At 42.9% G+C, this 23967-nt stretch overlaps 2 protein-coding genes across 3 annotated transcripts; both read left to right on the top strand.

The window, feature by feature from the left end:
- The first annotated feature begins 997 nt into the window (after positions 1-997).
- On the top strand, positions 998-19494 carry prickle3 (prickle homolog 3). Of its 2 annotated transcripts, XM_029506456.1 has the most exons (11): positions 998-1183; positions 6396-6478; positions 13541-13724; positions 13974-14087; positions 14506-14643; positions 15257-15460; positions 16016-16202; positions 17058-17387; positions 17473-17760; positions 17848-18240; positions 18323-19494. In XM_029506456.1, the coding sequence occupies exons 1-11, from the start codon at positions 1142-1144 to the stop codon at positions 18784-18786; spliced, it is 2427 nt and encodes an 808-aa protein (XP_029362316.1). In that variant the 5' UTR covers positions 998-1141; the 3' UTR covers positions 18787-19494. The 2 variants fall into 2 exon arrangements, with proteins under 2 accessions (XP_029362316.1, XP_029362317.1); XM_029506457.1 differs by lacking the exons at positions 998-1183; positions 6396-6478 and adding an exon at positions 10338-10355.
- Positions 19495-20417: 923 nt separating this feature from the next.
- fam110a (family with sequence similarity 110 member A) lies at positions 20418-23589 on the top strand. Its single transcript, XM_029506613.1, has 2 exons — positions 20418-20554; positions 21695-23589. The coding sequence occupies exon 2, from the start codon at positions 21872-21874 to the stop codon at positions 23123-23125; it is 1254 nt and encodes a 417-aa protein (XP_029362473.1). The 5' UTR covers positions 20418-20554; positions 21695-21871; the 3' UTR covers positions 23126-23589.
- The last annotated feature ends 378 nt before the right edge of the window (positions 23590-23967 follow it).

The following is a 23967-nucleotide window of genomic DNA, read 5'->3' as shown; positions in this document are numbered from 1 at the left end:
TGTTTTGTTCATCCCGGGAGAAGCGAAAAGTTGGAAAAATGTTTTAGTTGTGTCGTTTTCCCTCGATATCTCTTCAGAAGGTTAATGTTCATATCTGATGTGGAATTACAACAAATTTACAAAATCCCTGCAGAATCTCATCTCATCTGAAGAGTTCCTCTCTTCATTTTGAGATTTTCACATTTATAAAAATCCTTTATAAAACCACCGCCTTTCATTTGCAATAATCACTGTTACCCATTTTAAAGGCCGACAGTGGATCCATAATCCTTTGTTTGGGGTCATGCTGACTGTCATCAGACTAATTCCCCACCCTTCCCATGGTGCTGCTGCAGAAACAGTCCAGCTCAGGAATAACTTTCTCCCAAACGCATCTGTGCTGAATTTGTCTATGTTATCGTGCCAAATGTTCATTTACTCACTGTTTATCTAGTTATTCATAAGTTAAAAAAAAAAACAGAAAGAAGCTACAACCGCCGTCTATTCCTCCTAATTTCAATGAGCCAGACTCTGCGGATGATTAAAGACTAATCATGGTATGAACACAATGCGTGTAGGTGGGATTTATAAAACACAGTCCAGTTGAGGTGGGGGTCTGTGGGAAAGTAGTGAGCTTCCTGGGAGTGAAGGTGAAGTAAAATCCAGACTTTGGATCCATTTTCCTGCCTGATCCAGAGCTGAGGACTGTCCGTGAAGCTGGAGCAGCGTCAAGTTATCCGGATGCTGCCAGGAAAGCACCTCCAAGATAAAAGCAAGAACGGTTTCGGTTTGCCTCTAACAAGTGATTTAGTAAGCATGTTGATTATTTAAATGTATTTAAATCACTTGTGTCGAGATTTAGATGTACTTTTGCGTATGCCAAAGAAATCTAACACGCGGAGGGTGAGGGGGGGTATTGTAATAGTTTTATTTTGAAACTACAGCCGGAAGTTCGTCTTTCAGTTAAGCTAGATTGGTGGTCCACTTGCCACCGAAGTAGTTAGCGAAGACAGAGTGAGAGGGCAACATCATGTAGTTTAACACAGACGGTGTTAGTCCAAACATTGTGGCTTCTGTGTTTCCTCCAGTTTATTTATTTTTATTGTATTTTTTTTTTATTTCACCTGGAAACGGCGTCTTTCCCCTTTTTCTAACCGACATCATGTTCCTGCGCGGGTCTAAAAAACGTCGGTCCAGCCGCTCGGTAAGTCTGAACGTTCATTTTATTCCTTCACGACTTCTGTTGTTAACTTCCCAAACATGTCGGATGAACTTTCATTGCGTTTTATTGCCACACCAAACAAACCCAAGAGGAGGCTGTTTCTCAGTAACAGGAGGTTTGAACTTGTAGGTGATCCGAGTCCGGCACACAAAACAAGCCGAGCGGAACTTGAAACCAACTTTACCTGCAGTTTGTGTTGGTCACTAGATTTAGTCAAACCGTCCATCTTTATTTTCCTACGTTTAAAATACATGGAATCACATTGTTGCTTTATTTTTCACAATAAGGAGAAGCAGAGAGCGACATTCTTTGTTTCTTGAGTCACTTGGCCGCCCCAGGTGTAGTCAGGAGGGGTCAGACGACGTCATAGGTCTCCTACCTGGGCAGGTACATGTGGAGGCTGAAACGTGAACGTGTTCCTCATGTTTGTTACCTTCTTCTGAGTTTCCATCACCACAACAATGAATGCTGTGTGACGTTGGAGTTAAACCCTCAAAAAAAAAAAAACAACAAAAAAACAAAGCCCAGCTGATGTGGTCATGTCTCCACACCAAATGAAGCTTGTTTTCAGACAGATGTGTGACACTGAAACATCTGGCTCTACAAGACGCCTGGAAGAAATCCAGACATTCACTGCTGAATCCGTCTGTAACTATAACAAACCACTTTGTGTGTATCTCCAATGCTAAGTGGACCTACTGCTCCGGTCAGTCATGGTAACCTTCTCTGAACTTGGGTTCACTCTGTGTGTGAGTGAGTTTGTGCTGATTATTTCGCGTATTTGGTAGAGGGATGGTAATTTACCTGCATATGCTTTGTTTGAATGCTTTAACAACATTTAAACACCTGCTCCTCCTTCAAGTACAATAACTACACTCACGTATTTATGAACCGATGAATATTTCATGCGACAGTCCTCTACGCCACCAATAGAACTGGTAATTATATATCATTTGACAGCAAAGTTTCTTACTCCAGTAAAATGTCTCCTGTATGCTTTTGACTGATGTGTATACTGTTTTGATTTCTTGTAAACAAACAAGCTAATCATTTGCTTGCTGCAGGAATGGAGCTAAGGAGTTTATTTATGTATCACTTGTATAGTGCTGCGCTGAAAAAATGAATAAATGTCGATATTGATAGAACACCACACAGTCAAATTGATGGTAACTGTTTTTGGTTCACCTATAAAGCATCAAGAAATGTGACTGAGCCAAAAGTGACATCTTTAAATGTCTTATGTAAGTATATTAAAGAAAAGTTAAAAGAAAACTTTTGAGTAGCACAAATTAGGCGTAGAGAGTGGAAATTATCGTGACAATCATGATGATTGATAAAGTGAATGTGCAGTCAGGTCCATAACAGAAAACATATATTTCTGATTTATCAGTGAAATAGTTTTCCTGTTAGATTGTACTCACAAACATTCAGTTAGGTTCAGTTGTACCTTTTTGTTGTACAACTACTTAACCTGGAAGCTGCCAGTGATTTGAAATGTCTTCTTTTTGGGCGAATATCTGGCGTGGCTATTTTTTTCTAGGTAGTGACTTGCTGAAACAGTAGGCTATTTAGCTTAAAACCATTTTCACATGTCACAGCAGGAAAAACACAGACATCTATAATAAAGTAGATTGATGGCTGATTTCCATTCAGCTGCTTCACGTTCAGGGTTCTGGCTAAGCTCACAAACACACTGCCACCATTAATGTCACTTTAACACCTGTGCTTTTCCTGCTTTGACAAGTGAATGTCTCCTTAAAGGAAGAAAAAGAAGTCTATTACAAATTCGTTGTAAGAGGTGCATCTACTCAGCATGCCGAGGCAGCAAAGGGCCCTGACTTCTGACCTCTCCTGTTAATGTTTAAACACTCCCACACTACTACACTGAAGAGAGAGGCTGTATCTAAGTGACACTGAGCAATTTTTCTGATTTGGGCAGTGACGGAGTGCCACTCTTAATTTGAGTCTAAAGAAATCATTCAGGTGTGTTACTTTTCTATTGTCCCCTATTATTGCAGGCAATCGGCTGAGCCAATGTGATTTCCTTCTGATTTCAGATAACAAAGTTGGCAGGCTTTCAGTGCGTCCATTACTTGGTTGCACGGTTACTTGGTAGCAGCAGAAAGCTCCAGTAAACTGAGGCAGCGCCATGTGATTAAAGCCACTTAGTAAAAAGGAGCTGATACAAAGTGTGACGCTGGTCAAAGTATGAGCATGAGAGCTGATGTGAACTTGTGTTATTTACTCTGCGCACTCTCAGTTTATAAGAGACTTCCCACCACTACTGCTGTCACATCCTTCACATGCAGCACAATAGGCAAATCACTTTGTTGGGTCGCAGACTTGACACTTTATCTTTTTGAAAGGAAATACAGGAAACCCTCAAGTCTCTGTGTAGCCTTGACATGTAGGACACTGCCATCATGATAAGGAAACATTCAAGGAAATGTAAAACTAACTGGCAGTGGGTAATGTTCAAGGCTGAGAGGTGGTGCCTTTACTTTTTTTTTTTTTTCTCACCAAAACATGTTTACAAGCAAATTTAAGGTTCATACATTTACATCAGCTTTTGATTTTTGCAAAACAACAGCCAAAAGACCCAGGATGATGATGAAAGCCCTGACTTTGTAGTTAGATGCAGTATTATTTAGTACCAAGCTGATTTTAATCCCCCATTATTTATTACGTCACTGTGCTTCTTAACTTTTAATTACCAGCTTTCTTCAAATGAGTGAGAATCTTAAAGGTTAAGATGTTGTTGTTTGTTTGTTTTGTTTTTTGTTATTGTTTAGTTGTTTTTTTTTTGTTTTTTTGGTGGTCTGGTGGAGAGTATAAGACATCATCAGACAACAACTGTAGACAGACCAAAACCAGATCATTATTCCAAATCAGATCATCATGCTGATCTTAATCTAATGTAGTCTAATGTCGGCAGACCTCCATCTCACCAACCTCCCTGAGGTCTGGAGACAGTCAACCAGAAAACAGAGACACAGTGGTTGTCGTTTTACATCAGACAAATAATATTACAGTCATAGGGTCTTTGCTTCCAGTCACAAAATTGACTTCAGTAGCCAGAGGTCATCACCTCTGGAGCAGCTCACAGGCAAAAAGCCCTCAACGTCAGCAAGTATGGCTGATGTTGCACTGGGAAAGAATAAGGCCTCATAATTCAACAGGTCAAAGAGTGCATGAATGAAGAAAAATGACACTGCAAACATTAACGTATAATGCGCCTTTTCATTTCTTCCCTCTCTGAATAGAAGTTCCCCAACAGCCTGAAGTATCCTGAAGTGTAGATCTCTGTTTCCAAAGGTCTTTCTCTAATGCAGCCATTTACCTTCTTTCCCTGTAGCCTTAATAAATGTTATTCAGGAATGTCGCTGTGCACCAGTGTTAAATGTACAGATATTTTGCAGTGCGTTTCCCCTCCTGAGGAAATGGGTTCAGCCACCCAGAAATCACCTGTACGCTTCATTTAGCCCATCTTGTCACCTTTCATACCTGGCTGTGTTAACAATGAGTGGTGATTAATAAGGCGACACAGTACATGTCTGTGTGCGTGCATGTGTCTGCATTGCCTTGTGAAGTATGTTGTAAAAATGGTATGTAAATTATTGTTGACTGCAGGACAATTCCTGAATAACTAGTTCATGTTCTTATGAAACTGGATGTAGTCGTCGTGGTGCTTAATCAAATATCAAATATCTCTCTATAATCATTTGTAAAATCTTTCAAAAAGAATAATTTCCACTCCAAAAACAGATGAAGGGTAGTTTTATAATCAGCAAGGTGCAAAAGATACCTTTTAATAGCTCCTGGGAAATGTATCTGTGCATGAACAAAGCACTTTAAAACCCAAACAACAGCTAATACAACCCACAGATCTGCAAGATTAGCTAAAGAAACCTAGAGTTCCTCTAATCAATGTAATATGTTGCAGTGTGTCGGACTGTTCGTCAAAAAGTCAGCATGCGGAATCAGGCCTGACAGGAATCCTGATGTTTCTGTGGCTAGGGCAGCTGTGTGGGTGGTTGGAAAATAGGAGATCAAAGCACAGCTGAGCAGGTACACACAGGTACTTTGCTGTATCACATATCTGACTTTTTATTGCTTTCCTAATTAAAAGTCTCTTAGTGTCTGTGCATATATCACACATCTTAATTTTATATGAGCTCATGTGTTTGTGATGAAGAGGAAGTATTGCTTTTGTTAAAAAGGTAAATTGCACTCATTTTGCTTTATGTTATATACATAAAAAAAATTTAGGCAAAGACATTGTCCATCTCAGACAAGTGGAGAACAGTAGCACCAGACAGAGGTGAGGTGTTTTTACCAATCTGCAAAAGGTTAATAGTCAACAAAGAAAAACAAAATCCTCCTCACACTGAAGATAAAATGGTACAGTAGAGTCGAGGCTGTAAAGAAAATGAAAGAGACTACATGGAGAGGGAAAGGGTGCAGCTCTCATCCTGTGTCTGCTTCCTTCCTCTCATCAGTCTATGGTCTGCACACACACACTATGCTGCAGGAGTAAAAGTGATATGAGGCAGTTGGTTCAGTGCTAAGCTGTTTGGTTGCTGTCATCTTTGTCAGATGTTCTGCTGAGCAATTGTGGCAAAAGGGCATTTTTGAGATTTTGCTCCACGTGTTATGTATCCCTCACCAAATACTTCAGAACACTCTCATGGAAGGGCAGTTGGATAAAACAGTGAGGTCTCAGTAAAACATACTTAACAGGTTGTGAACATTCAGCAGGAGCTGCAGTGTGTTTTTGTGTCAAACCTGAATCTATGAGAAAAAGCATGTTGTGTCGAATCCAACTTATGCATACAGATGTTACATGTATATAATACCCAACTGTTACATAATATATGCTAATTTCTCGTATTCATGTAATGTAGGGATATTAATGAGCCGATTCTGGATCTGATTAACTAATCTAGGGGCAATCCATAATCCACCCCAAATGCCGCTAAACGAAACGCTGCTGTGATTGACTCCAAGTGCATTCCGCTTGTGGCTTAAGTGAAAACACCACTCGCTATGTTGATGTTTCTACAACCGTGTGCAGCAGTCACTGTATGTACTAACTACATATTCTTAACGTTGCTCATCTTGCGTCAAAGGATATGAATGGCACTCCATTGTGCTCCGAGATTTCGGCTGAAGTGAGTTTGTGTTGTGCTCTCAGCAGGAGGAAGAGGACCCAGACAGAGGTCAGCCCTGTATGCGCTGCGGAGACCAGTGCCCCGGCTTCCGTGTCCACGGCTGGAGGTATGAAGTGCAGCGCTCTTAAACATTACCAGCACTGCCTGATTCCTTCGCAGGAAATGTTTTTCTAGTGCTCTGTGTTCACCTTTGGTACAGTCCCAGTCTCTCTTGATGGTTTTTGGATTCTGTGCAGCCATTGTTAGGAGTTAGCGGCGTAAAAGCATTGCCTGGTGTCACCTTTCCTGAGGCTGGTTACAAAAAAATGCAAACAAAAATGAAACTATAACTTTTTATGCTTTTTTTAATTAATTTTTTTTTTGTACTTGTGTACAAAACGTGTGCACTAATTTACTGTGTAGACTCTCTTAAGCTCTGTAGACTCTGAGTAAAAGAAAATTAAAACAGTTTTACGAAGTGCATTGATGACATTAGAATAGTTATCATCCATACAGCAGATAAACAGGAGGTCAATTTGATTAAAGCATTGTGGGGAAAAAGTGGTGCAAACTGCCAGTCAACCATTACAATGCTGGCTATCAGCAAAGACTGCATTTATTTTTTTAATTATTCACTAAATATTAAGATTTTCTGTATTGTAAGAGCTAAACTGTGCGTCTTTGTAAAGAAAGGCAGCTTTGCATTAAAAGGCAACAAACATGACCCAGTCAGGGCATTCATGGAGCTGATCAGTCCTACTGACTCTGTGGCCATAAAGAGTCGGGGCTATAGAGTCCAGTGCCATTAGGCTGCATTTAGTTTGAGTTGGCATTATCTTCACAGGACAACAGAAGCACTACAGGGCAGCAGGATTAACTATATCCATTCTGCAATATGTGTCTATGTCTAAGCTCCAGCGATTTAAACCGAAGACCTGTGTCAGTGCAGCATTTGTCATTTATTATACTAAAAACAAGGCCATGTGGTCTTTGGTCCTGGGAAGACATTTAAGGTGAAAAGAATTGTTTTGCTCAATATTACACATCCAAACTCTGCTCATCAGAAATATGATTGTGTTTTGTATTTTCCAGTATTTAGAGAATATGTTTTGTAGCTGCAGGACCCTCTGCAGTGAAAAAGGCTTTCAATTCCTGTAATTCCTGCTTTTTAAACTCAGGCTCAAGCCTCTTGAAATGTCCGCCAACACAGCTCTTGTAGTTATTTGTTCAGTATATGTTAACCATTATCAAAGGACCTCCTGAAATGCAATTTTTTTTTCTTTTTCTTAAGCAGGTCCTCATCTCTCACAAGATTTTATTTGAGCCCACTTTTCTTTTCCCTCTCTGTTGGGCCGGGTCTCTTGGTCACTCTAATCCTGTCAATCACGCTAATCAGATTTGGCCTTACTGCTGTGATAGTAACCCTCTCAACAACTTCATGCCTCCCTCATTTTACCTCCCCCTTTCTCCATTTTGCTGTGGCTTTTGCTTTTCAAGTGACTGTTGTATTTCATTAAATCATTAAAAACAAAATAAAGTGTTAGGCATATATATATATATATATATATATGACATCTGATTATTTATTAGTACAGAAGAAGCTAAGAGTCAACTACATAAATGGAGCTGTATGATACAGATGACACTGTTGTTGTGTTTCAAGGCTCTTGACTTTAATGCTGTAGAGCACAATCATTAGATTTACCACACAGCTAAATGAAGAAGGAAAAAGGAAGATTTATTCCTGGTTATAAATGCTCTGTTCACGATTCCAGATGGGCACTGCATGGCTGAAGGCAACCATGGCTTGGTGGTGGAGAGAATAAAACAACAGGCACAGGAATGCGTACTTCGTGTAACCAAAGGACTGTAATTGTATCTTTTAGCTTGTTCAGTTCTTTTCCTTCTATTCAGGTCAAGACAAAAGCGTAAAAGTTAGGATGTAATCTAAAACATGTGTGCTGTTCTCTTCCTCCAGCTATACTTGAGTGTGAGTGTGGCCCCTGTACATATCGATCTGTTTACAGTGTGTTTAATCTGTGTAGCATTTACACAAAGCTGTGGGTTATTGGAGCTGCTCAGTTAATTGTTTGGCTGAAGGACGAACCAGCAATGACTTTTAGGTGAGGTGACATGTCTTGTTGAGACATTTCAAGTCTCTTAGCTGATGCAAGAGAATGAGCCACGTGAAAGTGATTAAATGATTGAGATTTATGGGGGTCAGTTAATCAGACCCCAGAGTCTGGTGCTTATTGCATCTTCCTTAATAACTCATTTAAAGTCACACCTTCCTTGATGGGCAAAACCAGCCAAGTGACCACAGGCTCAGCTGCTGATGCTCGCTGAGAGGGAAGTGATCCATCTTCATCCTGAGCTTTCTCAGACAGAGCTTAAACTGAGGAGGGGGGCAGATGGTGCTTCCGCTGCCCAGCAGCGAGTGAATTGAGTTACTTCTGACCCACAGGTCCCCGACACGCTTCAAAAGTGTTCAAAGTCGCCATCGCTATTAGTCTGGGTGGCCATGTGGCAATTACTCTGTCACTAATTAGTGAGAGAGAGTTATAGGACAAGGCCCATCTGTTTCTTTAAACCAGATCTGAGGAGGGTTCACTATGCCCCTCTGAAGTCAGCTTCAGTTATAGATGATCACACCCGGCGCACACATTTAAAACACAGGATTATTTTATGACAGCTTCAGCAGCTTTCCCACCAGTATATACTGACCTATGATGAATCTTCATTGTTATAACACTGATTCAGATTTACTGTTTGGAAGTATGTTGTTTAAAACTTTCAACATGGTACGGCCTTTTTTCTTTATTTAACTAATAATGCAGCCCTTTATCAATTAACATGCTGATTATTGTTTTTGTCAGTGAAAATGAGTGAAGGTGACATTGAGATTCCTTCTTTTATCTGAGCCACAGTTCACAGAGCAAACAGACATTCACTTCATAAGCACACACAAGCAGATGTTTACAGTTCAGGACCTGGAGCCAGACAATGTTTGGAGGTTTGTGTTTTTGTTTTTTTTGTTTTTTTTTGCTTAATGTTTTTTGGCTATAAAAATCTGAAACCTGCAGGATTTTCGGTCCACTAATACATTTCTTGGGTATTTATTTTTTGCAGCTCTTGGTTGAGACTAGCACTACTCAGTAGCCTTACCAACTCAGAAAAAACGAAATATTGATTAAAGAAAGATGGTTAGTGATAAAGAATCGTCTGCAGCAGACATACCGACATCCATTTTCAGTGATTGACTAAAATCAGATGAGCTGGAGCGAATTCAGAGATGTGTCGTGACTTCAGTAAGACTGAAAGTCCTGCTGTCTGCTTGATATTTCACCAGAGACACTTTGTTGTCATGCATGGACATCTTGATCACATAATATGACAAATCCTGCACAGCGCAGCATTGCTCACAGGCTCAAAATCTGCTCCTCTTTTTTCTGTGATTAATAAATGCATCAAAGCAACAATCGCCCATCTGCTATGAATCAGTCATACCAGTCTGGTCAGAGGAGGAAAGACACTGTGAGTTTACGCTTCGTGATTGCTGCTCGGACTCTGTTGTTGCATATCTTCAAAGGCAGAGTGAGTAAATTGTCGGTCTTAATTGAAATGCCCACCAAAAACCGTCCACCGTCTGTGTACTTTAGCTTATCTGATTGAAGAATTACGTGAGTGTGTGTGCACCTCGAGGGCTGTGCTTGTTTTTTGTGCACCGCATGGTTGTGTTCAGTGACGCCTTTTGTTTGAGCCCACTATCAGCACGGAGGAGGGTGGGAGTCGGGGGTGGCAGCAACATTGAAAAGAGCTGCACGGGGACAGAGAAATTACCACATGGAAAGGAGCTGCCATAGAGTATCCTGCCCTTACTGACAGACAGGCCGACAGCAGTTTGACACCTAGTGGATGCAAACTTTTATAGAGTTACTGGAAGACAGGTCGGATGGGACGTCATCAGCAGGCCAACTCGGTCTAATTTGTCATGATTACAGCAGGTAATGAAGAACTCATTTTTATTGTCTAACAGGATTAGAGGGACTAGAAACACAAACAGTCATTACGCTAGGAGATGTGATTTAACAAAAGTTATTTTTGTGTGTGGCTGCTGAAGATAATTCTTGTTTTGTGTCATAGTCTGACTTCATGTTGTTTTGTATACATCTTTATGGACTGCAGGTGCATAGCATGACATCATGTGCAGGTACTGTTGCTCCAGCTGACTCCCCATAATGTATCTTTGCTAGAAAACGACATGGTATCTGCGTGGGGATTTTATTTTACTCAAGTTTCAAAGCAGATGAAAAACACACACACAAACTGGAGCTTAAATTAAAGCGTGATGATTTACGGGGCTCAGGTCAGTTTGGTATCCATAGAAGGGGAGAACAAGCCTTAATGTGTTCAACTAAATTAAAATGAATTAAGCTCTTCGCAGCCAAAGCTAATCAAAGCTGTCGGATTTCACAAGTTCAAATAAGTTCATTTCAGCTCCAAGCCAGAATTTGTTTTCTGTACTTTTCCATCTTGTTCTTCTGTCATCAGCATCACAGAGCAGTACTTCCACTGACAGAGACTTTGTGCCCTTTATCACCCCCACTTTGTTATCTATGCTTCAATTTATTATTATTATTGGGTTAGAATTATTTTATTTATTATTCATTGGATGCAATTGCTTAGTCAGCAGACAGAAAGTTGATGGGTAACCACCTGACATTCTCTGGTTTCAGCTTTTTAATGGGATGACGTGGGTTTTACGTTTTTGCATATATGACCATGACAGATTTCCAAGTCTGCAGAAAAATCTATAGCCAAAATAGTCATCAGTTGCAGCCCTGCTATCTTAAGCTTGCATATACAAACAAAAGATGCTTCAGTAACAGCAGCAGCTGTGCCAGTAAGCTCAGTAACTATGTTTTGGTCCAGCAAAGCAAATTTAGCAGCAGATTGTGTATTCCTGTCCAAAGCAGCATCTGCTCTGTCCCTTGTTAATAGTACATACGGTTGATTTTGGCTGGTCAGTGATGAGTACAATAACCTTGCATTATTTCTTTTATTTCAACCTTCTATATAACTGAGTTTGGATATCCAGGGAAATATATGATGTACAATATAACGTAATATTTTTTTAATTAAAATTGTCTGTTCTTCTGCAGTGACTACAAGTTGCTGTCTTTTTCGTCCTTTTTCAAAAGTGATGAGAATTTCCCTAATAAATAATAAAGATAATTTCGTTTAGCATCCGACTAATTGTCAGCTCAGATTCTGACAGCAGTTTGTTTGCATTAACAAAATAACCTAATGTGGTGCAAATCCTTAGCAAAGCCTAGTTGTTTTACATCAGATGGCAGAAATACTTTTGCTTCAGAAAATTGCAATTTTGAAATACACATTTTTTTAAGTTAAATGTCACAAGAAAAAAAGTTTTTGTATTAAAATCATGTAGTATACTATGATGTGGCAATTTTACTTGAAGTGGCTGATCTGGTGTCCAGCTTTCTTTGTGTGTGTGCATGTAGTGACTCCCTCTGGTTTATGTTTATGCAGCATAGGTGTGTTTTAAGGTTTTGGCCTATGCACAAAGCAGACTTTGTTTGAACTCTGCCGTAATGGAAAGATATCTGAGAAGGAATCGGCCTGAAAAGAGACATAATTTGAGACTGTCCTGAATCCCTCTGTACCCCAAATTCATCTAAATTGACACTTTGTCATCTCTCAATTACTGTACGATGCTTGTGACGGTTGGCACCCACTCGTGATTATATCCTTCTTACAGACTTGTATCATGTGGAGGCAGGCTGGTGGGGTGCCAGTGCAGGGGAGGGTGGTACTGGTGGGCTGAGACGTGGTGCATCTGCCATCTGTCCCCTCATGCCAGGTCTCTGACTCCGTCCTCGTACCCACTTACGTAGGAATGTGCACAGAGCTTTCCCCTCCCCTTTTGTTAATACAGACACACATACAACGGCACTTGTGCCAACATGGCTTAGGCTGAGCTAAGTTGCAGTGTTTACTATTATTTATATTATTTCTACCTGTTTGGTGATCGTGGCTTTACAAGGTGGCAACCTAAGACAGGCTGTAAATAACGAGCTTTTATTGTCCTGAGCCTGAGAAAAGATACTGCGATCCCACAGTATCATTTCTTGTTTCTGTTTTGTCAACCCATCAACAATTAACTTGTGTTGAGTAAAGAGAGAAGAGCTCATTCACACTGACATGCAGTTATTACCAGCTGTCACTAATGTTTTAAAAGTGTTTTTAGGATTAATTATAAGGTGGGTTTTTGTGCCGTTTACAAGCAGTTGTGTTTGTTTGTATGCTAGAGTTTTGGTTGTGTGGGGGTTGGGTACCGGAATAAAGCAGCTTTGTGCCTTGTGAACTTGAGCCACAAGTGCCAGCTGGCAGGCTGTTATGCAATCACAACAGAGATGCACACATGCAATGCATTCTGCATATGGTCACGGTGTCACATCCATTCAAATATGTGACACTCACACCCCACCGTCACCCGGGGGGCACTTTACTCTGACTCCACCGGTCCTACACACAGGCACACCCACCAACAGATTGAATTGGTGAGGAGACGGAGGACAAGATGGGTTGTAATACGAGGCTGAGGGAGATTACTGCTGCCATCTTCACCTCCCTCTCTTTACTGCTTTGGGATTGTCAGCCAGGCTTATATGAGTGACCTCATTTCCTGCTTGTTTGGTAGAAACTGTTTGAGATGTGCTCCAGTCCTGGAGCAGGTCTGGTAAGATCTTGGTGGAATGAGGGGATCTGAGTTAGCTTGAAGTGATCTGGAGATTGTGCTGTTTTTCTGCTTTGCCAACTGTAGGATCAGTAATTTTTTGGCAGCAGGGAGTCTTAATTGTGTCAACATCAAGTATGTGCATGTGCTTGTTTGAGACATGTTGTCTCCAACGCAATGGGTGTGCATAAATAAACTGCGAGTGTGCCAAATGAATGTGTTGTTAATATACATCTGAGGAGAGTGAAAGATCTTATAAATCTTATGTCATGTTCGAAGTTTAACAGTAGCTTTTGCTCCTCATAACTTCATGCAGCAGGAGAACCCACCTTTCAAAAGATTTGGCATCTGATCAGTTTTGGCTTTTGTTGTAAATCAGTCAAAAAATGTCCCCGGGGCTAAAACTCAAGGCTGTGTGTGTCTCCACAGAAAAATCTGCGTGCACTGCAAGTGTGTGCGAGAAGAGCATGCTGTGCGCTCAGTGCCGGGGCAGCTGGAAAAGATGATGACAAAGCTGGTTTCAGACTTCCAGAGACACTCCATCTCCGATGATGACTCGGGCTGTGCCTCGGAGGAGTACGCGTGGGTCCCACCTGGCCTCAAACCTGAACAGGTAACGGAACAGACGCAGAGTTGAGCTATAAATTAATGCAACACAAGCTTTCATCGGGACATGTCTATACAGACCTTCAAACTATTTGATCATGAGGAGGGGAAAAAAAAAATCATGATTTTTTTTTTTTTATGACAACAATGAAATGAATTACAAAGTAGTTATATTAATTGCACTGCACTTGGATGTTTTGCTGTCGTTACTCTCTCATAGAGGTCTTTATGTGAACACATTTGTCTCCTCGCAAAGGTATACCAGTATTTTAGCTGCTTGCCAGAGGACAGGGTGCCTTATGTGAACAGCCCAGGGGAGAGATACCGAATCAAACAACTGCTGCACCAGCTGCCGGCCCACGACAGTGAGGTAACATCACCGAGACTTCGGTTGTTTCAGTCGAAGGCTTCAGTCCTTAATGTCGATCTAGTAGGCAAGTTCAGGTGCAACACAGTACAAATGTATTTCCTTACTACTATCATTGGTCCTGAGCATTTTAACCTGCATTGATAGTGTTGGGAAAAAAAGTCTTTACCTTTCAAAACATTTTATTTAATGCCAAAGTCATACAGTTTCTTATTATTTTATTATCTTTTATTTAAATACTTTTCCACGGCTGATTCTTAATTAATCCCCTGACATTTGAATCATAAGCTTTTGGTTAGTTTGTTGAGTAGTTTAGTTTTTTTTTTTATATACAACCCAGTTATCAGTAGGACAGCCAGAAATAATTGCACATTGTACTGAGCCAAATGATGGTCAAAAATAAAAGATGTGTTCCTTGCAGCCTCAGTACTGTAACTCTTTGGATGAGGAGGAGAAGAAGGAGTTGCGTCTGTTCAGTCAGCAGAGGAAAAGAGAAAACTTGGGCAGAGGCATCGTGAGACTCTTCCCAGTAACTATGATGGGAGCCATATGTCAGCAGGTAAAGCATCATATGGTTGGTTGGGTGCTGGAGCCAATCCCAGCTCACACTGGGTGAGGGCCGGTCATCAGTCTATCACAGGGCCAACACACAGAGACAGGCAGAGACCAATAACCACTCACACTCACTCAGACCTACGGACAATTTAGAGTCACCACGTAACCCAAACATGATGTCTTTGGACGGTGGAAGGACACCAGGAGAACATGGCGACTCCCCTCACAAAGGCCCCAGGCCTGGGAACCGAACCCACAACCTTCTTGTTCCCAACAGCACTAACCACTAACAGCAGCGTATTGATGTTGAATAGATTCCTGAATGAGACGGGCCAATTTAAGACTAAAACTACTGTAGTCTTATGTAACATCAGAGCATGAATATGACTGCTTGTTAAGATACATTAGAGACATGGCCAAGAATTTATTTTTACAAGACTGGAGCAGGTTCAGGTGCCAGTAGATGCAGGAATTGCTTCAGGGCCAGAGCAAACTGTGATATAATGATTACAGGGCAAACTGCAGTGCGACCTGGAGCTGCTCACCGTTTGCTAAAAGGTTGATCTAACTTCCTTCCTGCTGCTGTCCCACCCACCCCACCAAATATATTTTTCCAGTGTGGCAGACAGATTTGCGGCGGAGACATAGCGGTGTTTGCCAATCGGGCCGGACACAGCAGCTGTTGGCACCCACAGTGTTTCCAGTGTGCCTCCTGCAGCGAGCTGCTGGTTGATCTGATCTACTTCTACCAGGACGGGCAGATCTACTGCGGCCGGCATCACGCCGAAAGGCTCAAGCCCCGCTGCCAGGCCTGTGATGAGGTGACTGTCTCACCAAGACCCCATTGTAGCAAAAGTTTCATTTTGCATTCAGAGTTCAACCCCCTGGTTGAGGAAAACATTTTTAAAAAGTCTTACATGAAAAGAACGACTGAGAGTCTCTAGTCTAAGAGATGTAAATGTTTTGTACAAAGGGAATCTGTGCAGAGGAATCCTTTCATTTATCCTTACCTTAATCATGAGCTTTGGTCTGGTGCGTTACTATTAGTCTATTTCATCATCTTCTTTCCTCAGTGCAATGGAGGGTGATTTGTGAGCTTTTCTCTCAGCCTCTTCTTGTTTTGAATGGCCTCTCACTGTGACTTAAAAGATTAGTTGATTTAGCTGACTAATGGATCTGGCACGACTGACCAAGAGTTCTTTAGGCCCAGAGGATGGTTGAGCCTGCAACAAGAGGGCAAATCCATCTTACTAACCCAAATCCAAAAGTTTTTACTGTATTTTTATGCCTGTAATTCTTATTTCTTTATCCATGAAATCATCAGAGGTGTACTGATTTACCTCCCTCTTCCTTTCACCATTGTTTCATAATCTTAGATTATTCTGGCAGACGAATGCACAGAGGCAGAAGGAAGATTTTGGCACATGAAGCACTTCTGTTGTTTTGAGTGTGAGGCTGCGTTAGGCGGCCAGCGTTACATCATGAGAGAGAGTCGACCATACTGCTGCTCCTGCTACGAGTCCCTGTACGCTGAGTACTGCGATACCTGTGGAGAACACATAGGTACTGAATTAAGTCCAAACACACATCATTCAGTCTCTGTTTATACACCAGGCGGTATAGCTGTTAAAATTTTATTGAGGCCTATTATAAACCATTTATAAAATATTTGTATGCTGCTTACAAAGCCTGCATAGAGTGTTAGCATTTACCCTTCAGGAGCCAAACACATCTTTCATTTTAATTAGTTGTAAATGGTGACTGTAATTGGAGGCTCGTTCCCTTATTACATAAATTGGATGGCAGTTGAATGTGTTGGTGTCTGCCTGAAAAAGAGCCTGAGCCACTTGTACATAAAAAATAATCTTATAAATTCAGACCTCGTGGGATGCTGTTAAAAATTTCTGTAAAACTCCCAACACAACAAAAGACTGAAGTGAATACTGTCAGATAAATGTCAAGACTCCAGCAGCAAAAGGCGAAACACTCAGAGAAATTAAATGTGCACTGTAAAGGCTGAGTAGGAACAACAGATTAATGTTTAAGTTGGCGTACTTTGATTCATGCTGATTGCCTGTGAGCGCATGAATTCAAACTAACCCTAACTTTGTCTTATAGGCAGGGTATGAATGTTAATTAATGTGAGAAGTCACTAATTCTAAGTTCTCCGTGTCAGAAATAACATTAAGCTAACTGTAAATACAATGTTGTTAAAAAACATTAATGAATGTTTAAATTAGTCACAAATCTGTTTTGTTTAAGTATTGTGAGCCCAAAATAGCTGAGCTAATCATAAAGAAGCAGCACTGATACATCTACACACTGAGATGACAGAGATGGATTTTTATTTCTCTTTTTCTTCTCCACTCTGCAGCTGACACAAATGATATGTGTAATCACAAAGTCATGTCCTCTCAGGTATCGACCAGGGCCAGATGACATACGAGGGTCAACACTGGCATGCCGAGGAGTCGTGTTTCTGCTGCGCCCGCTGTCGACTGCCTCTGCTGGGGCGTCCCTTCCTCCCACGAGGGGGGCTCATTTTTTGCTCCAGGTCCTGCTCCTTGGGTGAAGATCCCAACAACTCAGACTCCTGTGACTCAGCACTGCAGAGCAGACCACCTCAGCAGAGCCGACGCTGCGGGACAGCACAGAAACAGCAGCAGCAGTGCGGCTCTCCACTGAAGCCACTAGAGGGCATCACTATCACTGCAAAAGACTGCATTCATACTGCAGTGGAAAACAGAGGTGAATGTGGAACACGGGTGTTGGGTTCAGATGTTACATGTTGAGTGTAGTCTAACATCAGATTCACCTGCTTTGCTTCTCTCAGGCGTCCACTGCTCGGCTCCGGTCCAAAACGGAGCTCCAGCACACAGCGGTCATCCTCATCCCAGAGGCTCTTACTCTCCACTTCCACACATTCATTTAGGAAATGGTTTAGGTCCATCTTGGCCGAGCGGCGTGCCACATTACAGTCTTCTGCCAGAGGACTGCGGCATCAAACCTGCTGTCAGAGAGCTAAATGAAAACACTGGACTGTCTGGTCTTAATTCAAGAGGAACCTCGACTGATAGTGACTGTAGGAACTGGGTGGAAAGGACAAATCGGGTTATGCAAGGTATCAGAAACACTCCAACGCTGAATATTTATAACCTAAACCTGCTGTGTTTTAACTATATGTGCTCCCTGGTGTTTTGGTCCTCAGTGTCTCCTCCCCAGAAAAACTCCCACCTGAACCACCTGGTTTCACCTGACTCACCCCCCCTCACTCCCAACAACCCATCCATCCTGCCCCCTCCTCTGCCCATCAAGACTCGTGACTTGATATCCCAGGAGTCACCCCCACCAAACCCGCCCCAGCTAGAAGACAGACCCTCAGGTTCTCCACTCCAGCTGACTCGCAGCGGCACAGCGAGAGTCAGCTTCAGAGAACCAATCAGCAGCAGCTACTCTGTGGACGAGGACGAGGATGAAGAGGAGGATGAAGAGAAGCAGCAAGAGAGTGAGGAAGACCAGCAGGCCGAAGACGAAGTGGAAGGAGGTTTTGGAAGCAAGTTAAACCTGCAGAGGGGAATCCCACCGCAGATGGATCTACTGGGTGAGTAAGAGTTAAATATTGACTCACTTTAAATCTGGAAACCGAGATCATTTAGTTTTCATCACACTTCTCTGTCCACCAGATGGGTCTTCGTACCATCAGCGGAGCCTGAGGCGGGGGTGGGGTCGTTGTCGTGTCCCCTCCGACCCCTCCCTCCATCCGGGCGCAGAGAGGCGGCGTTCTCGGCCAGATCGGCCTCGACTGGACACCCTGGAATGGAGAGGCGAGAAGGAGCGGGACGGCCGGGGATCCTCCAACAGCTCCTCACTGACCCTCCAGCCGGGCCACTACAAACACGAAGACTGCTCCACATGTTCCTCATCCTCAGACTCTGAGGAGGAAGGCTACTTCCTCGGACAGCCAATCCCTCTGCCCCCGCAGCTCAGAAAACAGCAGGCCGAGGGCGGAAGAGACAGGGAGGGGGAGGAGAAGAGGGAGGAGGAGAGAGAGGCGCAGAGAGACTGGGGCCTGAGAGGCAGCATAAGGAGGAACAGAGCCCACAGTCTGGGTGCGAGGGACAAAGATAAAAACTGTGCTGTTTCCTAACCAACACCAAGAAATCATGGTGCTTCACTAGTTTTACAGAAGTGACGTGATCCAGCATACAAGTGTGGACTGTTCCAAAGGTGAACCACAAAGGGAAGCAAAATAAACCTCACTACCTTCAGTCAGTACCTGAGCCTCAGGGTATCGACTTCTCACTTTCCACCTTTGAGATGTTACTTTGTAGAAATTGGTGGTCATTGTATGTGAGAAGGGATGAATGCTTTTGTTTGGGTTATATCCTAACAACAGCCAGCCCGAGCTGTTCTGACTCTGCAGTTTAATGTCACCCATTTTTATCATTACCACCGTTTTAAATATGCAAACCTGCAGTTGACAGCACAATCCTTCAACGTTGTTTGTAGAAAGAAGAATATTAAGTATATCTTATTTTAACTCTGCCGTATCCATTCCCTGTGCTCTTATGTGCAATTTTTATATGATTGTAATATATTGATGTTAAAAACGCTAAACAGACAAATAGTATGTGATGGAGTGTGATTACTCAGCAAACTGTGGTAGTTTAAAACAATGAATCTGTTCACATTTGTCAATTGTCTAATCATTTGTGGCTTAAAGGTCATCTATTTTTATATACTTGGTGTAGGTCACTGTTCCTTCTTGTTTTATTTTGGGTAAAGAAAGATGAAGATGTCAGTTTGCTTCATTGTGGGACGACTTAAAGGCGACATTAAATTTGTCAAAATCTTTGGTCTAATTGTTTTTCACTTGAATATACTAAACGCAGGCCATCCACATGTGGGGAAAATCCGTTATGATGCCAGAAGCTGCTCAAAGTAACTATAAGCACGCAAAGTACAAATTTGAAGTAGTAATTAACCTTGAGCTCACTGTGTTCAGTGGAAATGGGAATGGAAAGCAAAACTTTTTCCAGCTCATGATCCACTTGAGAACTAAATGTTGGTGACTGTCTCAAACATCTTTTCAAAAGTGAGCAGAGAATGTGGTCTGACCAGCGACACACGGCTGGCTGATCACATGGCAGGCCTGAAAGGCAACTATAAAAATCCTGTCTTTAAACATTAATGCTGCTCCATTATCCCATTTAAATAAATGTGAACATGTGTTTCTAATCCTGTTGTTCCATTCTAATTATATTTTGGCTCATTTTTAGGTTTAAGTGGTAAATGTGCTTTCTAGCACAAGATGCTAATATATGATTATGATTTTTTTTATAGTTTATAATATAACAACAGTTTTTAGAGCCGAGTCGATTGATTAATCAACAGAAAACTAATTAGCAAGTATTTTGGAGAAACTGCCAAATATATAGTTTAAAAAAGAGACATGTAATGAAGAATTTACTTATTATTTTGGTCCTGTATGAGCTTCATCCAAAGTGAATTTCTGCTCATACGTTAGCATTAGGATGACCTAATGAAACAGCACATTTTGATACTTGGAAGTTAATTTGAGTAGCATTTTCAGGACTCTAACTGATAATGTTGTATTTTCTGGTATCAGTACTTTAACTTCAAGTATCTGAACAGTTGGTGCTTATCAAACAAAAGCGGGTCATGTGGCCTGAGAAGTCTGGGTGCTTCCTGGTAGGAGAGCGAAAGGACCAATCAGTGAGAAGGGGCGGGCTCAGGAGCAGCACACATGAGTTGTCAAACAGGTTTGTCTTGAGCTGCTGAGTGATTTCAAACACATTCACACACAGACACACTGTTTCCCGGAAAGGACAAGAGCAGTGTGTTTGCTGGGCGACGCCAAGAAACCGGAGAGGAGCCGAGGAGCCGAACAGGAGGTGAGTTTCTCTGCCTGACAGCTAACCCACACCTTCACAGCACTCTGTTGTTTACCTGCCTTTTGTGTGTCTGTGTTTGTGTCGTTTGGCCTCATCTGTCGTTTTCGCTCAGGAGTTGAATGTGCTGACTCTTGACTCAGACATGTATAATTAGTGACTCTATTTTTGTTGGTCTGACCCAGCTCATGACGCTCCTCTTTGGTTTGTAGCACACCACCATCTTTATGATATGTACCACAGTGCTGGTCGTCTTTGCTGCTCAAAGAGGCCGGCGCTCTGTCTTTCTCTTTCTGTTTTTCTGTGCCTGTACGCTCAGGAGATCCGAGGACCTTGAGGCCCGTCAGGGTCAGAGAAGGGAGCCTGAGGGCTTCACAGCTCAGCCAGCAGGAGTTTGGCCTGGATCAGACTGGAATGGCAAATATGTGGGGAATGTGACCGGCAGATGCAGACTGCTCATGTGGTGTATTTTAAACATAAAACACACACACACACACACACACACACACAGGACCTTATGTATGTACATATACTCAGAAAAAGTGCCACAGTCACACTCAGACTGTGAAGGGTTAACAGATGAAGCGCTGAAGCTCCTTTTGTTTTAGACTTCTCTGAACCTTCAGAGACATTTAGTTCAGCAGCTTTATTTAAATATGAGGAGTCACTGTTCCCATAGCAGCTGTGTGTGTGTGTGTGTGTGTGTGTTTGTGATCTGCTCTGTATTGCCTCCAGACAATAGCTTGTTGACAGTTGGACAGCTTCCCCATCACCCCTCACACACACACACACACACACACACACACTCTCCTGCCACTCTTCTCGCAGGCCTACGACTGGCTGAAAATGAAGTGTCACTTTTATTGTGCATTTGACTGCGGAGAGATGGATGACTGAGAGTAATTGTTCGAGTCCCTCTGTGCCTGCAGCCAATGAACGTAGGATGGAGAAGCCTTTGAGAGACTGATTGGCTGCTGTCGTAGGAAAGAGGGAGGTCTTATGAGTGTTAGGTCTTCGTGAGGTTGTTTCTCTCTTCTGTGTGTTTGAAGCTCTCAGTGTGTTTGATTCTCACTTGTCTTGGACGGTAAAAGCTCTTTATTGAGTTTCCTTCCTTCTGCGGGCTGATGTGTCTCTTTTCCACAGGAAGTCTGGATGCCAAGCAGCTAGAGTTCAACTGAGATGCCGGAGCTACGTTTCTTCAAACGCAGAGAGAAGCTGCTGATGGGACAGCTGACCAGGGGCACAAATAAAGGATAACAGCACTGTTTCTGCAGGTGGCTGACGGAGGAAAAGGACAGATACGGCTCTAATTTTTACAAAATGCCCATGGAGACTATCCAACGGCCAGTGAGGCAAACGGCCAGGATGGCTGTAGCTGCTACGCCCCCACGCTTGCGGCCTAAGGGGCCGGTGGGGCCAGACTTTTATCGGCAAAACACGACGGCAGACAGCAGACCAAAGCAGAGTGCGGTGGAGAGGCTGGAGGCAGACAAGGCTAAATATGTCAAGAGTCAGGTGGCTCTTTCTAAGCAGCAGCCTGTCAGGCCTTCTGTAATGCGAAGGCCTCTGCCGGGCCCCGGCGCCACCCTGCAGCCCACCAGGAAGACGCCAAGCCAGGCTAAAGTGAGGCAGGAGGGCGTCCAGCTCAACCTGGAGCACCTGAGTAACCTCATTAGTGATGTGAACGATGGAGCCCAGTCCACCAGGACTGTGAGCTCAGAGGACGCCCCCCCCCCCACACCTGTGGGAGTGCAGCAGAAAAAGGACAGGCTGTGTCCACCTCCCCGTCCTGACTGGTCCAGTCCAGCTAAGGTGAGGTTAAAGGCCTGTGGACCTGTCAAGGAAGAGAGTCCAGGCCCTGCTGGGACGGTGCGCAGGGTGGACGTCATGCCTCAGACCAGCCAGGTGAAGACGTCCAGCCGACGGGCTCAGTTCATCCGGCCGCCTCTTCAGCCCGTACATTTACATTCTAAGTTTCCGCTCCGCCCAGCTTCCTCACATCTGCACCTCTTCCACCCCAGAACGACGCCCGGCCCGTCTCCTCTGAAGCCCGTCGTTGCCCTACCAAAACCTGACAACGCCCCCTCCTCTCCAGTCAGATCCCCGGCCACGGCTCCACCTCCTCCCATCTTCCCAGTTTTCCCTCCTCCCTCCCCAGCAATAACTCGTTTGTCCTCCTCCAGCTCCAGGAAACGCCCGTCTCTGACACGCTCCAAATCAGACATGAGTGACCGATACTCCAGAGCCGGGACAGAGCTGGAGCGATTCTTCAACCTGTGTGGTCTGGACCCCGCAGACCTGCAGGAGCTGACCGGATCCAGCTCTGACATCGTTTCCCTCGCCCGTTTTCGCAGTGTGAGCGCCCCGGGGTCTGAGTGCGCCGGCTCTGGCAGAGAAGAAGAAAATGATGATGATGATGATGATGATGGTGGTGGTGGTGATGAGGATGCTGGCAACGCTGCAGATCGTGTTCCTTATGGCGTTTCTGTCATTGAGAGGAACGCCAGAGTGATCAAATGGCTGTATGGGATCCGTCAGGCCAAGGACGACACGAACAAGAGCACAAATTTATAAGAGAAACTTTAATGGCCTATAAGATATCAAACAGAACACATGACGCAGTGAGATCCCAGAATTAAACCAGCAGAAACCTCAAGTAGGTGAAGAGACGTGGATGCAATTTAGTAACTCAGTCTGAGTCATTACATTTTCTTTCTTGCGTCTTTCTTTCTTTAAGAAAGTACAAATTTGATATATTTTGTTATGGAACAGTAGTTTTTTTGTTTGTTTTTTTTTTCTACTTTTGACATTTTTTGTGAGTCTCATAATGGAGCTGTTAAAGTTTGTTACTTTTGTTGTCTGACCGTTGAACTGAAATCTGAGGTCAACAAATTTAGATGATCACATTTAGATGAAAAAAAAATTGATCTAATTAAAGATGGAATGATGCAGGCATCTCGTCTGAATCTCCGTTTCTAATATATTTCAATAAGATCACACACAAAAAACACACACACAAAAAAAAAAAAAAACACGCAGAGATTTCAGTGCAGGTGATGTAATCACGTATAGTTACCTGCTTTGTGTTAAAAGTTGAAACTTTTCCTCAGAGCGAGAGCATTTTCAAAATTATGATTCCATCTATATGTAATAATGTGAAGGTCATGGCCTGTAATGTCTTTAATGACTGTCAGGGTGGTTTCACTGTTGTTCCATAAGAGGTCAGAGCCGTCCACACTGACTGACCCTGCTCTCCACCACAAATATGTTTCAGAAGCTCTGTTTCCTTTAACGAACTGACATGAGAAAACATCGAGTGAAAGGATGAGTGAAAAGTTGCTCGTCCATCTATCTTCATCCATCCCAGCAGCCGGAGTCAATTCAAATTTTCTTACAATTGGTACAAGTTTCTGAAA

The sequence above is a fragment of the Echeneis naucrates genome, chromosome 7, assembly GCF_900963305.1.
Source record: "Echeneis naucrates chromosome 7, fEcheNa1.1, whole genome shotgun sequence".
Classification (NCBI taxonomy): domain Eukaryota; kingdom Metazoa; phylum Chordata; class Actinopteri; order Carangiformes; family Echeneidae; genus Echeneis; species Echeneis naucrates.
This window is presented reverse-complemented; position numbering and strand designations above follow the sequence as displayed.

Coding starts and splice junctions, on each gene's coding strand:
- fam110a (XM_029506613.1), top strand. CDS start 21,872: ATGCCCATGGAGACTATCCAACGGCCAGTGAGGCAAACGGCCAGGATG.
- prickle3 (XM_029506456.1), top strand. CDS start 1,142: ATGTTCCTGCGCGGGTCTAAAAAACGTCGGTCCAGCCGCTCG. Junction 13,725..13,973: donor CTGGCCTCAAACCTGAACAG/GTAACGGAACAG, acceptor CTCCTCGCAAAG/GTATACCAGTATTTTAGCTG. Junction 15,461..16,015: donor GCTGCCAGGCCTGTGATGAG/GTGACTGTCTCA, acceptor TCATAATCTTAG/ATTATTCTGGCAGACGAATG.